At 40.7% G+C, this 15,916-nt stretch overlaps 1 protein-coding gene across 5 annotated transcripts in view; it reads left to right on the forward strand.

Moving 5' to 3' along the window:
• Nucleotides 1-34: 34 nt before the first annotated feature.
• Nucleotides 35-15,916, forward strand: part of MFSD2B (MFSD2 lysolipid transporter B, sphingolipid) — a 103,682-nt gene continuing 87,800 nt past the window's right edge. For 2 of the 5 annotated variants that reach the window (XR_007508294.1, XM_049818453.1), the window contains exons 1-5: nt 3,290-3,926; nt 5,862-5,978; nt 9,856-9,980; nt 13,457-13,580; nt 15,611-15,689. Coding sequence is in view for 4 of the 5 variants with exons in the window: in XM_049818453.1 (XP_049674410.1) it covers nt 3,708-3,926; nt 5,862-5,978; nt 9,856-9,980; nt 13,457-13,580; nt 15,611-15,689 (664 nt within the window). In the remaining variant the exon portion in view is untranslated. Of the gene's footprint in view, nt 366-3,289; nt 3,927-5,861; nt 5,979-9,855; nt 9,981-13,456; nt 13,581-15,610; nt 15,690-15,916 lie in introns of those variants that run through there. The other 3 variants (XM_049818454.1, XM_049818455.1, XM_049818456.1) reach the window with 3 other exon arrangements.

Raw genomic sequence — 15,916 nt, forward strand, 5'->3', positions numbered from 1 at the left:
GCCCCCGCAGGAGAGAGCGACGGGGAGCTGCCCCGCTCCTCTCCGCAGTGGAAGTGGCATGGAGGGACGGAGGGTGAGGGGGGGTCCCTGCCGCCCGCAGGGGGCTCGGCGGACTCGGCTGTGCAGCCCTCGCCCGAAGCGGGCTCCTCTCTCGGGGAATCTCCCCTCCCGAGCCTGGAGGGCAGCGATCGCGCCTTGGCCCCTCCGGGGCGCTGCGTGAGGGTGAGGGAGGCCGCCACCCGCTGTCCCTCTCCTTCCCTCCGCCGCCCCGCCCCGGGCACGCAGGTGTTGGACGGGGGTGGGCTGTCCGCTTTGCCATGGCGGGGGCCGCGAAGGACACCCCGGAGCGCCCGGCGGAGGAGGAGGTAAGGGGCTGGGGACGGGGAAAGGCGGCCCTCGGGGGGCTTGAGGAGCCCCTCGGCCACAGCCCCGGGGTGAGAGCGGGGTTGGGGTTCGGGGCGTGCGGAGCGGTGCCGCCCGCGCCCTCCTGCTTCGGCGCGCTGGGTTTTTGTATTAATTGCGGGTGGGTTACGGGGAAGGGGATGGGCACTCTCGGGGAGGGGGGGGGGGGGGGGTGTTGGGGCAGCCTGAAGTTGCTGCTGCCGTGTTCTGTGTGGCGTTTCTTGCGCGGCGCTGCCTGTCTCGGAAGGTACCTGAAATAGCTCTTCAACCCTTACCACCCCCCCCCCCCCCCCCTCCCTTCTCGCTCACCGAGAAGCTCCGTGCGACTCTAGTCATTTCCCTCGAGTACGCCATGCGATGTTCACTGTCCGCTTCGGTGGCAGGAAAAAGCTCGTTGCCTTTCCACTTTCTCTTCCCTCCCGGGCTGTCTCTCCGGTCAAGGCAGGTGGGGTACCACGGGTGACAGGAGAGGTGAGGCGGGAGGGGTTCACCCTCTTCGGGATGCCTCATCAACGCCGAACTTCCAGACCAGCTTTGCGAGTGAGAGGGTATCTAAATGCTTCCTTTTCGGACTCGGTGCTTGCCGAGGTAGGAGCAGAGAGGCAGGTGGGAGGTGAGTGAGGACCCCCCCCTCGCTCCGTGGCTCTGGAGAGAGCATCTGGTAAGGCTGGGAAGGGACAGCTTCGAAACAGAGGGGCCGAGGTAACCTTTCACGGGGTGGTGGAGGGCGTTCAAGCCATGGAGCTCATAGGGCGCTGTGGGCGCGTGCTGTTCTGGCTTGAATTTTTGTTTTCAGAAAGCATCTGAGTGAATTCATGGGAGAAATCTAAAGATATTAAACAGAGATACACCGGTTTTGGCTCACATAGCCCCTCAGCACTGTGTTGCTGGCAGCTGAAGGAATATCCTGGGAAAGGACTGCTGTATCCTGCCTTGCTCATATGCCCCTTCTAGGTGTCTGCACCCTAAGCCCTGCTCCTGTTACTTCTTCCACTCAGGGGTGGACTGATGTCACTAAAAAACCTGAAAACAGTCCTCGAGATACTTGGTATGAGGGACCTGGGATGCCACCTCTGACTATCGCACTCATGTTTTTAAGAGGCAGTTGTACGGTCACTCACAGAACAGAAACATTACCAGTGTTAATTCTACATTGAGAGAAAAGCGGAGTCAAAAGCTGCTCCTCATTAGCTACATTTTCATTGTTTCTCAGATAAACCTAGACTAGTGTTTATCTTTGAGTCACAGGTTTTGCTCTCTCTCCTTACTGCTTTTAAATTACTTGTTGGTTCAGTTCTGGACTCAACTGATAAAGAATAGCTTAGGAGAAAATGTGGCTGCTTCCTATGCCCATAGTGTTCATGCAGTATCTTCACACAGTTGCAGAGTTGTTTTCAATGTGCTTAAATACTTTCTTTAGAAATAGGATGATCTGTTACAAACATTGTATTCAACTTCTGTTCTGGTGGGGAAGGGAAAATTTACAAGCAATAAAAAGTATGGTTTTAACTTATAAGAGAATTAAAAATAAAGGAACTATAGTGTACAAGCTGCATTAATTTTTTATAACAATGTTTAAACTTAAATAGAAGAGTAAGGAACAAAATCAAACCTCAGCTATTATGCTTTCTTGGTTTACCTAAGAAACACAATTAACTTTGATATGATGGGGGCAGGTGTAGTACAAAATTGTCAAGTTAATCTGAGGAAAAAAACCCCTTATAACTTCATTTGACCTTCCTTTCTCTTGCTTCCCACCCCATCCTCTCACATTTCTTCTAAAGCTTGTAGAAGTAATTTGATGTTGACATTCAACTACACCACAGGGGTCTCAAAACAAAATTTTCATTGTAAATACTTTGTATTTTGTTCATTATTTGACCACTGCCTACATGTTCACATCTCTAGTGAATTTTTTGAGTCTGCTTTAAGCTTACTGACAAACTTACACAGGTGAAAAAGCTTTCATTGGATTTCACAGAAATCAAGCAGTTTCTGTTGCTTGAGGAAGCAATGCAGCAGAGAAATCCAGCCTTAAGAGAAGAACCCTCTTAGTTGCTCATAGCCAGTGTACTGCTCTTGGTCACACTGCTCTGCACAAGTGCAATGCTATCCTTCTCATGACAGTTTCTGGTATCATTTATTAGCAATATCATGTAAAACTAACCAAGGCTGGGGGACTTACTGTAACAGACAGCTGCCACGTGTATCTTTTCTACTCTTAAACTGTAAGCCCAGGAAGTTGGAAAGATGGAAATGTTTCAGCTTTACCGGTGCGGAGATGTACCTTCATTTTTACCGCTGTGACATAGGGTACTGAGGTAGAAAAGGTGGTGATTACAATATAACTTCAATACGGAGAGTCAAAATAGATTATGGGCTGCTGCTTTTGGAAAGAGATATCCGAATGTAGAGTCTGAATGATTATTCCTCAGCAGAGAGAAACTCAGGGGCACTTGATGAAATTACGAGACAGCAGATCTGCAATGAATGCAGTGACATTTCCTTTCACTGTACCTGTCATTCACACGTAGAACTGCTGTGGTGTATTATGGCTTAATGTACAAATGAGTTCCAAAAGTAATTAGGCATAATAAAAGGAAAACAGGTATTGAACAGTGATCAGGTTGTAACCTCCATTTCAGGAAGTTCATGAACTGCCGATTCCCTGCATTTCTGTGGCTGACTGAACAGGACACCTCTGTATGCTATGTCTATCTGACAGCTTGTTTTATTCTGAAAATGACATTCATAAACAAAATGTAGTGAAAACTTAACTACTGCTGTGACTAAACTATTAACTTTGCTTCAAGGTGATCTGGGACTGTGGTTCAGAAAGTAGCTGAGCAGCATCCTGGGGGTGTGTGGAATCACAGTAAGACTTCTTAAAAAAAAATGTATTAAGACTGTAAATTTTATCCCCACGAAACTGATGTAAAGACAGGGGTACTGCCTACAGCCTGTAAGTTTAGATCTTGGTTGACTGTTTCCTGTACCACAACTTTAATTAGACTAACACTTAAGAACTTAACATTCTTTGTGTTATAAAAATATTTTGGAATCATGTATATTATATAGAGGCATTTACTTTTTCTGTGTTATCATGGCCTTAGCTGTTGAAAGGACAAGGGGCAATGGTTTTAAACTGCAAGAGGGACATAAGGAAGAAGTTCTTCACTGTGAGGGTGGTGAGGCACTGGAACAGGTTGCCTGGAGAAATTGTGGATGCTCCATCCCTGGCAGCGTTCAAGGCCAGGTTGGATGGGGCTTTGAGCAACCTGGTCTAGTGAAAGATGTCCCTGTGAATGGCAGGGGTCTTTAAAGGTCCCTTCCAACCCAAACCGTTCTGTGATTCTATGACAGCTACTAGGGAAAATAAGTGGGAAAGCAGCATTATGGATCTAAAAGGTTTTCTTAGCTTGTTTTGCGGGTGGAGCAGGTTACAGGATTTACATAGCAGTGGTTTATGTCTCTTGATTTCAGCTGGATGTCATCTTGCCAATGCTTGGAGATCAGAAGGGAAGGTATCAAAGGAAAATAAACTTTTACAGTAATTTAATTTCTGGGAGGATGGAGGTAAGGCTAGGAGAAGAGAATGATTAAAAAATAAAACAGTGTCATAAAGTTTAAAAGTACACAGCCCCTGGAGCAAAGCTCAAGAGGACCGTGTTGTGAGTCGAGCAAACAAGATACTATAGACCCCACAAGTCTAGTAAAGCTCACATTTAATAGGACTTATGTGTGAAAAATAGAGAGTTACTTTGTACAGCAAATATGTACATAGTCTGTTTGTTGTGTTTAAAATCTCTTATCAAATTAATCAGTATATTGTTCTGATGAAGTCTGTCTTGGGACTGTTTACCACCCTTTTTTTTTCCTGGACAGAAGAAAATTGCCAATTCGGAGGCCTGCTGTGGCAATACCATTTTGCAGCTCGTGCTCTGACACTGTCCATTTTACTTGGCCATAGTAATGGGATGCCACCCCATCTTTCTTTGTGAAAACACAAAAAGGAAAGAGTCCTGATACTTGTGCTTGCTTGTCCACACCCACTCAGATAAAACAGTTCAAAGGAAAATTATTAGATGTTGAAAGGCTCTGTCTAGAAGTCTAAAACTTATCAAAACTCTATTAGGTAGTAAAGATGATGGTACTTAGTAAATTTAAAAATGTTCAGAAGCTAGGTCATGTATCAGAATATTATCATTGTGGTGGGTCTCATTACTGTATGTCTATTTTTATCCTGATCTAATGTAAGAATTAAGGGCTTGTGTAGTCAGTTCAGAGAGAGGGCAGACCCAGGATTAATATTGCTGCTTCCCTTCATGTTTCCTGGTTCCTGCTGACAGCAGTCTTTAAAGAGGGTTTGAAAGCCTAAAAGTCTAAATTCAGGTTGGATATGTTGTCCCTTTGAAAGGAATACAAGATTAATGAACAGTCATTTTCTTCCTGTATTTTGAATTTATGGCATGAAATTAAGTCTTAAGATTTTTTTAAAGGCTTTCCAGTATTCTGAACTTCTACTATTGGAAAACACAGTGTTCTTCATTAGAATTTCTATTAGACTCTGTGCATTTTTTGTCTTTTAATTACTGTTATGAAACCTTATTTTCAGCTTTTATCTTACTCTTATTTGGCAATTCTGTTAGAGAATATTCTTGGATGCTTACAGTCCTTTTCAAGCACCAAAAGGCAAATGAGAAAGCACAGTTTTGCAAAAACTTTTAAACATGCCTAGAATGGCTTAGAGCCCTTCCTAAAGAGGACTTGTGCCCTAAAATAATTTTCCCTATTATGCCAACTTTCACAAAAGATATAGGAAAGTCAAATCAAAAGGAAGATGTACAAAGTCAAGTGACATTGCCAGGGTGACACCAGTGTTTTGTGACAAAGTAAGAAAGGAATGGAGCTCAAATGTTTGGGATCTATTCAGTCTGCATTTGACTGTGGAACTTTCCTTCTGTCGATGTTGTCTAATTACTATGGTATGAGAGTATATATCAATTATTATGGTCTGAAAGATTGATATAAGAAATCGGGTTTTTTAGAATGTGTTCAACCTTTAAAAAAATCTGAATTAAACATTCAAAGACAAAACTAAGCTCAGAAAATAGTGTAACAGTATGTGCACTTCTTTGCTACTTCTTGCTTGTTTGTAGACTTTTTCCTTTTTAATAGCTTGCGAGAAGCAGGTAGGTAAGTCCAGCTTCCTTTGTAGGGACACTGTAATCTGGTTTTAGGGACTGAATTAAGGAACAAAACCGTTAAAAATCAAAGCAATGAGCATCCAAATGCCTGTTGGTGATAGGGGTTGAGGGCATATGGATTTATTAGTCGAACACCTGTGAAGCGAATACCTGAATTTGGTGTTAACCTTAGACTTTAACCTCCTGACTTATGTAACTTTTAACTTGCGTACCTTGTTTTTCTCATCATTTGTTCTGCTTCATCTTGAACAGGAATACAGGCTCTCGATTTGCGGCAAAATATGCTATGCAATAGGAGGTGCCCCAAATCAAGTGGCAGGGAGTGCTGCTGCTTTCTTCCTACAGATCTACCTGCTAGATATAGCCCATGTAAGTAGCACAAGAAACCTTTACAGATTGTAGACTTACCTCAACTCTGATGTTGTCAGCAATGTCCCTGGAATGATAAAAGGTGAATTAGCTGAAAAAGCTTTTAAATTGCCTTGTTATCATTGTCTTGTTATCATTGTCTCTAGCTGTTTAGCATCCTGGAAACTCCATAAACTTATCTGGAAATACTTTTTTTTTCTTTTTTTTTCACTAGTTTCCTTTCTGTCTTGAAGTGGCCATTGTTCGCTTTTATTTTGGGATCATTAATAGAGCCTTAGGCACTGTAGAGCGTTCACATTTGCAGACACAAGAAAAAGCAGTTCTCTGTCTGAGGTTGTGAAGCTTTGTTCATTTGGTTTAGTTAAAAATCACTGCAGTTGCACCCAGTAGTCGACATAGTTTCACGTAAATTTTATTTGGTTTGTCTAGGATAATTTCTTTGTAAAGAAAGCTGAGTTATCCTTCCTGAAGGTTCTTTGCTTCTGGTCTGTGGCTTTCTGGTGCAGAAGCAGACCTGGTAAAACAAAGCAGTAGGAGTCATCCCATTCATCTGACTTTCAGCTGCTCCAGCTAGATTTCAGGACAGCAGAGAAACAAAGAAAATCAATCCATAAGCATTTTTTAGTGTTTTGGATTGTCTTGTATGTCTGTGTGGCACCTAGGTGGGAGAGATAAAAGTATTATAGGATAGAAAAAAGGATTTTAGGGAGATGAGGCCATATTCCAGGGACCCCAAGAACAGCTGTAACTGAAACTACATGAGTGGCTTTCAGCACTGACGACTGTTTTTATTTGCTGTAAAGAACAGGACCTTCTGGATCAGATATCATTATCCATTTGCTATTTAAGATGTAGAAATACAGGATGTCATGACTTGGGGAGTGGAGGTCTCTGAAAGATTGGGTTTATGGTTTTCCTATAAAAGTCTGATATCAGAAGCTGAGGTGTGACTTAAACTGGCAACACAGTAAGACTGGCATGTAAAACTGAGATCTTGAGTGTCTTGTTGAGATCAAAGTCACAAGATCTACAACGGGGCCAGTTTTGGACAGCAGTGTCAAAGGTGTCAAGTGGATGGTGTGGAGTCTGAGGAGTTGGAGGCAGGTAACTTGGAGATGCAGCTCTGACTACAGCTGTTTCACACTCATATCAAGGATGGCAATACAAGTCACTGGAGATGATGAAGCATGAACTGAATGAGAAAGACACTAATACAATTTTTCCAGGGTTCTTATAAATATGCCAATTTCCCCACTCTCTGCTTATCACATAAATTGAACATTCTTGAAGCTAGGGTCTGTTTATTTCTTTATATGTTTGTGTAGAGTGTCCAGAAAGCTGGGGTCCCATTCTTGCATTTTTGCACACTACGTAAAGAAATGACGTAATAGTAATTATTTTGTTAACAAGCTCCTACTGAAACCCAATAATTTTGCTTAATGTTTGTAGTGATACACTTACTACTTCATTAAGGGGCTTAATTATTTGTTCCTTGATGGTTTGGTTTGTTCTCTGAAGTAATCCTACAGGGACGGGATTTATTTCAAGGTCTGATAAACAGCTCTGAAATCCTGTGGTTTTCTTCCACCCGTTTTCAGGGGAGAGCATGTAATTTTGTAGTCACTACCTGGATTTAATTCTTGCCCACTGAGAGGGCCTAACTGTTTTAGCTCTTTGAGAGACTGTGAAACTTGCTAGGTATAATCTTTCATACATAATCTGGATCATTTCTAAGAAAATTACATTTGCATTCACTTTCTGTAGCTTACAGTTTTCCCCTTTGAATTCCACGTTCCATCTAAATTACCTGTATGAACTACAGACATATAAATGTAACTCCAAACCACACAGGATCCTTGAGTCAAATTACTAGAAAACACCAAAACCTCTGATAATAGGATCCTGGTCTTTATTCCTTTCGAGATGGGTGAATTTAACATATTTTATTTTGTATTTTATTAACACTGAGAAGTTTCTGGCACTGGTGGTGACAGACACTGTCTAGATTTAGGGGCTAGGAAAAGGCAGCCAAGGGATGTATAAGCCCATACTGATGATGAAGACAGGGTGACCACGCAGACTCCACTCCTAACATAAAAGAGGTTCTAATTTTCCTCAAGGCTTTCTTCCACCTCTGTTTATCTAATATCCACTTCCTTTCTGTCTATTCAAGTTATCTGAACAAAACACCAATGCAAAACCCACCTAATTTGAAGTTTTCTGTCTGTGTCCCTCATAACTGCAGCATTTCAACCCCTGTATCTTTCTGACTGCTATTTTGTTCTTGTTTTGGCTGACCTGTCCCTTGAGAAGCAGTAGGGACTTCTGAGCAGTTCCAATGCAGCCCCCATGGCAAGTCTGCCCCAGGGTTGGTGGGCTACTTGCCACCTTGGCTGTAGGAGGGCACAAGTCAACAAAGGTGGAAGAGGTGAATGTCAGCAAACTGCTGTGGGACACAGCATAATGCTCATCCCAGCCTTGTCCTACCCTGCAGCAACAGGATGCTCGGAGAGCCACTGTCGTTAGCTGCTGGAGACTACCCTTCCCAATCCTTCCCTGTTCATAAGCTTTCTAGGTTGAAATATGTGTCTTGGAGGTGGTGGTGTTAGGAAGATTGGCTGCCCTTGCAATTTCACCTAATTTGGGCTAAAATTTAACAGGTGTGATTACACAAGTGCATAGCATCTGCCTTTTACAAAGGTCATCCAGGACATTCAGAGATTATTGCTTCCTTCTTTCACTTCTGAGGGAATACCTACAGCAAATTCTGCAGGCAGGGAACCTGCCCCAGATGGAAGCCATGTGATGCTGCCTAGGAGGCAATAAGCTCTGTAGGAAAGCAGGGGATACTAGCTCAAGCTTGGTGTTGCATCAGCTGCATTTGCCAGGCTTCCCACTGCGTTGGAGCACTGATAGCATGAAGAAGCATATAGATGAAGGGGTTTTGTCTCCTGCTGCTCTTTAAGCTGCATAGGCTGTTCCAGCTGTCTCTCGCTCTCTTGATAACTGATTTGAGGAATGTTCATGTTTATATAGATTTCAGTGACATTTTAAAGGCCTATAGTTTCAGTGGCATGAACTGAGCTCTTGGAAGAGAACCCACTTTTTTTAACCTTTGTGTGATACGAATTCCTAAGATCTGTACAGATACATGTGAAAAATAACTATGTTGCCTGGGATAAACTGTATTTCTATATAGGCACTTAAGTATGGTCCTCCTGGGTTAACTTCAAAGGTTTTTCTACTTGGCCATTTTATTCTTATGTAATCCGTGAACATTTTTCAAGTGAGATTTGTGGGACATGTGCTGGCAACTTTAATTTGAACAGATGTGCCTTACACAGTTCAGTTCTGAGTCAATAAAGTCTGCTGTGCTACAAGCTCTTCCACAGGCACGTGCCACCAGTTGGCAGCCTTGTTGGTAATCTTAGGAGATAAAAAAGCATGAATGCATGTAAACAGCTCCCTCTACTTTTTTCTAGATCAGGTCAAGATAAAGATATGGGGAAATGGGGCCGTGTGGGGAACAAAGTGAGGGGGTAATTACAGAGGAACTCTGTCAGGTTTTATGACTAAAACAAGGACTTTAGTTTACTATTTGACTGAGTCATTTTCCTAGTTCTAAATGTATTCATAGGCTCTCATTCCTTGCACTTTTCCCCTCTAATCCCTTCTTGCATGGTGCCTGTCTCAATGTCTCATTTGTTTGCCACGGGTAACCAATAGTAATTTCTATGAGAGCAGCAGACATGTTTTGTAAATGAACTATCATTATTCTTTAAAACACTGAGGTTTTTTTCTGGAAAGTTGCTTTATGCTGTTTCATTGTATTGTCAAACAATGGCTCTTGTTTACAGTATTCTGTTTGTACTTTCAGATTACTCCGTTTCATGCCTCTTTGGTGCTGTTCGTTGGCAAAGCCTCAGGTGCAGTTACTGATCCTGTTGCTGGCTTTTTTATTAGCAAAAGTAGATGGACAAAAGTTGGCCGGCTCATGCCTTGGTAAGCATAAATGTGTACATATATTTACACACACACACACACATATATATATATGTATATGAGAATATTATTTTTCTTTGCCTGTTTCCCAGACAACAGTGATTGTATTCATTCTACATATATAAAATAAAAAAGAAAAATTGTCATGCCATCTATTTTCCTTTCACTTGTTTCCCATGAAAACACTGAAGAGATTTTCTACCACTGGAGACGCAAACAAATAAAGCCAAAATGCTGCATTGTTAACAAAACTGAAAGCTCAGATCTAAAACTTTCTTGAATCTGTGGTTGAATTTTCATCTTTGTCTAGATTTCTTTAGTTTGGCTTCACTCCTCCACAAAGTTGGAACTTGTTTCTACTTGTGTCCTAGTGTGCCTTCACTTCCCACATGAGCCTTCCAGGAGCTCCGTTAACTTTTAATTGTCTAGGCCCTTGCATTCAGTAAAGTATGTGTGCATACACATGGGACAGATTGTGACACAGTGGCATTGAAGGGCTGGGGAACCAGCACTGCCCTGACACTCTGTTACATTCTTCCTTACAGCAGTCATTCTGGTCCTGCTTCTCTTACATCCCCGTAACCAAAATACTTAATTAAAAAATCACCATGACTTTTATAATGAATGAGATGCTAGAACATTTTGATCGGCATTTCTAAAGGGACAGTGTGATGTTTCACTGTGACATACTTACCCCTTGTATGCATTCTAGCTAGTACCCTTGTGCATGTGCTGTCCATGTGCTATAAGGAGAGGTTAGAAGAATTAAGGTTACTCATATAGGAAGGAGATTGACAGGTGTGAAGCAAGAAAATTGAAAAGGGTTGGTCCATGTTAGAGTAACCCAAGCTCATCTATGCCATAGGGCATTTATTTGTTGTTTTTTTTATATTTTAGAAGTCAAGGGGTGACTGAGTAGTTTGTGAAACAGGGAGTCTTTCATCACTGCTCTATCTCATGCATTATAAGGATGTATTGTAAGGTATTTTGAATTCATTACAAACTTTGAATTCATATAACCCCCAAACTTGATTCACAACAAAAATCTAAGATTAAATGTGGTATCCTGGGCAAAGAAGTTGAATATTCATGGAAAAATTCAATTTTTTAGCTGGTGGTTCTCTTGCTGTCATATGGTTTTAGGGCTACAGAAACTTGTCCGTGGGCAGCTTATATCTGACGAAGGATAGAAGGCAAGTACATGTTGGAAGAAGGACGAGATCAGCTGCTCTTGGCCCCGGTAGGAACAGGGCCTTCAGGTCAAAGTTAAGCTTTTTGTCAAGAGCCCCATGGGAAAAGAGGAGCTTGCTACTGTTTCTCTTTTCAGGATTTGGTTTGTGGCCAGATAAATGGAGTGATTTTTAGTGAGCGCTGAATTAACCGAGTAACAAAGTTATCCAAAACCAAAATGATGACATTTTTATACAATGCAATTAGACATATTCTGATGCCTTTTTTTTTTCAGTTCTCTGAAAATACTGCAAATACATGTGTTTATTGTTAGTGTTAAATCATTGTTACAGTAACTCCCATCCTAGCACAAGCATGAACTTATCAGCCCTTTACATTGTAAACCAACTACTGTACAACTTGCACTTCTTACAGAAAAAGTACTTATCTAACCCAGCTTTAATATTTTCACCAAACTTCTTTCCAGAAGTATTTTGTCTGTTTTTTTGGAAATGGTAATTTTTTCATGGGAATTTTGTTCCTACACTTTGGAGGTCAGACCATATTTATACAAAGCAAAAACGGGTCTTCTGATAGCTTAAAAATACTTCAGTATTTTGAAATTATTCTGACTTCTGAAGTATATATAGTGAAGCAATAGAATTGGCTCAGTCAGAAAAGCTTGCCAGCAAAGCAAGAACATTAGTAAAGAAGGCAACATTTAACTATAGCTTAATACTGTACTCAATATAATAAGTCATAAATTACTATTGGTCTCTTTTATGTAATGTGTTTAAAAGGCATAAGCAGACACTGACTTGAAATACACAAACCTGGTAAAATATTTTGTCAAAGGAGATAATGGTAGACAATCAGATACTCAGCAACTTCAGCAAGGCTCTGAAAACTCACATTAATGAGGAAAGGAAAATATGGAAAGAGGATGGAAGGGGAGAAGAATACTAAGAGGGTTATTGCTGAAAAGTTGCATGAAAAATTGACTATGAAAATATTTTACTATGGTGACTCCGTCTTGACACCAGTCTGGAAGAGCTCATGCTTTTGGAGAGGAAGGTAGATTCCCTGAGATGTGTTAGGATTTTACCCTTATTTGTGTTTTCCATTGCTAAGCAGCTGTGGATGAACTGTGGCCTGGGGACCGAAGGGACAGAGAATACCAGAACCTGGCACTTTCCGTGTAAATGCTCAGCTCCCAGTGATGCTGCCCCTCCCAAAGAGCAGTGTGGGAAAGCCATTGTTTTACTAAACTATTTACCCACATTACTCTTTTGTATTCCAGGTTTTCAGTTCACGATTGCAAAATAATCAGCTGACCCCCAATGTCAGTAGTGCTGTTGTGAAGGGATTAATCTGTTTTCTCTTTTATGTGTTTGCATATTTTTTGTTGGGATCTTGTCATCTAATTACATTGTTTAATGTCTGATTTACAAGAATACAGGAAAGCCCTGATGCTGATGCAGCCCAGACTTTTAGGAAATAATAACATCTGACCACTTCTTCCATATCATGGAGTTTGACAACTGTTGTGTGCCTGTAATAATTTTTAGACTAATGTAACTAATGGCAATGTCTGGAATTTAAGTTTCTGTGGTTCTTTTTTTTAAAGCCACCTTCCTCACTAGAAAATGATCCTTTTGTGTTTGAAGTGATTAGGAGTTTTGGTGTTGAGTTAAATGGAGCAAATTATCATATACCCAAGTAGATACAGACTGTAGGAACTTTTGCAGTGGGCTGTTCATTACCTTTTATGCTGGTTTCAGCATTTTTAAGTGTATCAAAGTATTTGCACTTGCTTGAAGTAGCAATGAAGAGGCTAAGTTGAGAGGAAAACTGAAGGCATTAAAACTGGAAGAGGGAATGCTTGGTAATAAGTAGGCTTATGTAAAAATTGCTGAAGTATGAGAAGACGTGTGACAATAGAGCTTAGTTTTCAGTGGTCCTTTCTAATAAAGGCGTAGTCTGAGACGTGTACTAAGGAATGGCAATATAGGTATGCTGTTACAGTGCATGTGCAAGGAAATTGACTCTGAGTGGGATATTAAGTATAGCTCTTTTCCTTCAGCTTTGCTGGGGTTTTTCCATTTTATGGAAGTACTTGTATACATTTTATATGAATCTGTGTATTTAATGCATGCTAATGTTTAATACTTAAAAACAAGGCATTATTGTAGTTAGAAAAACTGCACATAAAATAAATTGCATTATATTGATTATTAGCAGGAAAATTTAATGTGCTTTGTTATCATTATGTTGAGATTGTTGACATGTGTTAATCTTCTTTGCAGGATGCTGGCATGTACACCCTTCACAGTAGTGTCTTATTTTTTTATGTGGTACCTGCCTCCTTTTGTATCGGGAAGAGTTGCATGGTACCTGACTTTCTACTGCCTTTTCCAGGCACTGACCACAGTAAGTAGATTACAGGTCATGATGTTCTCAGCAGTAACTCGCTTGTTTTCTGTCTATGTTAATGCATTCAGATTTAGTACACTGAGATTTACCAAAACTTTACATTTGATTTAAACTTCTAGTGAGTTTAAGGGGTAGGTAAATGTTCTTTTATCAAACCCTTTGCTGGTTGATGGTTTCTGCCAATGCTTTCTCTGACAAATGACCTGCTAATTCAGACAGATTACCTCCAATCACTTTCATTGGCAGTGCCCCTAGATACTCATCTGGTTCCTGTATAGATCCACAGAGACATTTTGATTCCCAATTCCAGTTAGACATCTAACTTCTTGTAACTTCTATTTTCAGGAGCAGATTAGGAGACCAAGTAGGTTTGTGGCTCTAGTTCTGGGTGTTTTGACTCAAGCTAGGAGGCAATGAAAAATCAGGGTGCCAGAGCTGAAATAGTACTGACAGTAGTCATCATGGTATTTTTGCCTGGATAGAAGAGTTTGAGCTCATGAATGTTTTAATTTTACAGTACAGAACTTGCAATATATATGCAGAAGCCATCATTTCATCAGATCACAAAGAACTTCTCTGACACATTCTATACAGTGCATGTAGGGGTTGCATCACCCTGTTTTGCCTTGTAGCCAATATCAAAGTAAAACAAGGTATCTTCTGGGTAAAGCAGTATTGCACAGCAGAGTAGGACTGGAAGTAGGAGAGCTACATTGCAATTGGCAGAGTGTATCCTGGCTGGTTGAATTTCACTGGAACATGTTGTGAAAAAGGGGTTCCCAGACATTTAAAATGTTTATATTTCTTATTTGACTTTGGCTTTTCTCCTGTTTACAGATCTGTCGGACCTGGGAATTCTGTATTCCTGCGTTAAGATCGAATGTTTCCCAAAGTCCTTTGCTTCCTCTGTAGAAAAATGGTGCAGAAAACATTCATAATGGCTTAAAATAATTTTCTTCCCTCTCTCTTTTGAAGGAAAACCACAGGTTTTCCATGGCAGAGCTTTGAAAACGTATACACTTTCCATGTTTGATGGAGATGAACAGAAATGCATTTTGTATGAATGGAGTAGAATGCAGATTACAAGACTTAGTTTGCCTGGCTACAGATCTCTGTGGTGGTGGAAATGCCACAGAGAACTTGATTGTTCAAGCAGGTTCACATCCCACTTCCACTTCACAATAGTCCAAGAGTTTGGCATGTATGGTGTTCCAGGATTTTAGAAGTTATTTTTATCGTAGCTCAACGCAATGAGAACAGGGTCCCACTCACATCATGACCACCCAAAAGGTCAAGCCTTTAATGTTCAATAGTTATTCTCAATGAAGTACTACTGGACATAAGGCCTTTCCTGCAGTAAAAGTGGGGTTCATTTACCCAGTATTGCAATAAATATTACCAGTGCATTGTTTCCACCAAGATTTTACAGCAAGGTATCAACTGCATGCTAGATAGAGTGCTGTAAAAACAAACAAGCAACACTCCTCATCTACTTTTTTGTCAGTGCATGGACATAGCAATCGGGTGTTTCTACCTATTCTTAACTCAAAGTAAGGAGTGTGTGGCAAATGGTGCTGAAGATAAAGTAGTTTTCACAATTATCTCCTGGAATTACATAGTGAGACCAATATTTGAAATAATTTGGGGGATTTATAGAGTCTCCTGGCTTGAATAAAGTGTTATGGTCTTGCTTTCCTGTTAGTTAGCTCAAGCTAGGAACTAGTGCAAAGAAAACTAGATGCTTTATAGCCTAGCTATGAAGGACATTTTCCCAAGGAAGCTGAAGGAGCCCAGCATGAAGGAAAAGCCTCTAGGCAATTTATTATTTATTATTTGTATTATGAAAGATACTGTTTTTTCCTTTTATATGCTTTACAAATCAGAAAGAAAAGACCGGTCATTGTGCTAAAAAAATACAATGTTCTAAACAAGCTAATTCCAAGGTCACATTAAACCATTTTCCTGGATATCACAGGAATACGGCGTTTACCCTGACATATCCTAAGTTATGTTCTTTCTTTGTATAGTTATTCCAAGTACCATATTCTGCCCTCACCATGTTTCTCAGCACAGACCAGAAGGAGAGAGATTCTGCAACAGCATACCGTGAGTGTGATCTGGTCTTTCTTGTGTGGATTAGGGCTGAGTTTTATTTAAAATCCTTCTTTATCTATAGGAAGTTCCTAATGGTTTGTGTCCCTAAACTGGACTTTTATATTACATTTTTAATATTTGATGAAAAATATTTTGTCTTGTAAATGCTTCCTTTTTTTTTTTCTAGCTAAATAGGAGACGTTAATGTTTTATTGTCTCAAATTGTCTGATTAGCTATA

This window comes from Accipiter gentilis, chromosome 16, assembly GCF_929443795.1.
Source record: "Accipiter gentilis chromosome 16, bAccGen1.1, whole genome shotgun sequence".
Lineage (NCBI taxonomy): Eukaryota > Metazoa > Chordata > Aves > Accipitriformes > Accipitridae > Astur > Astur gentilis.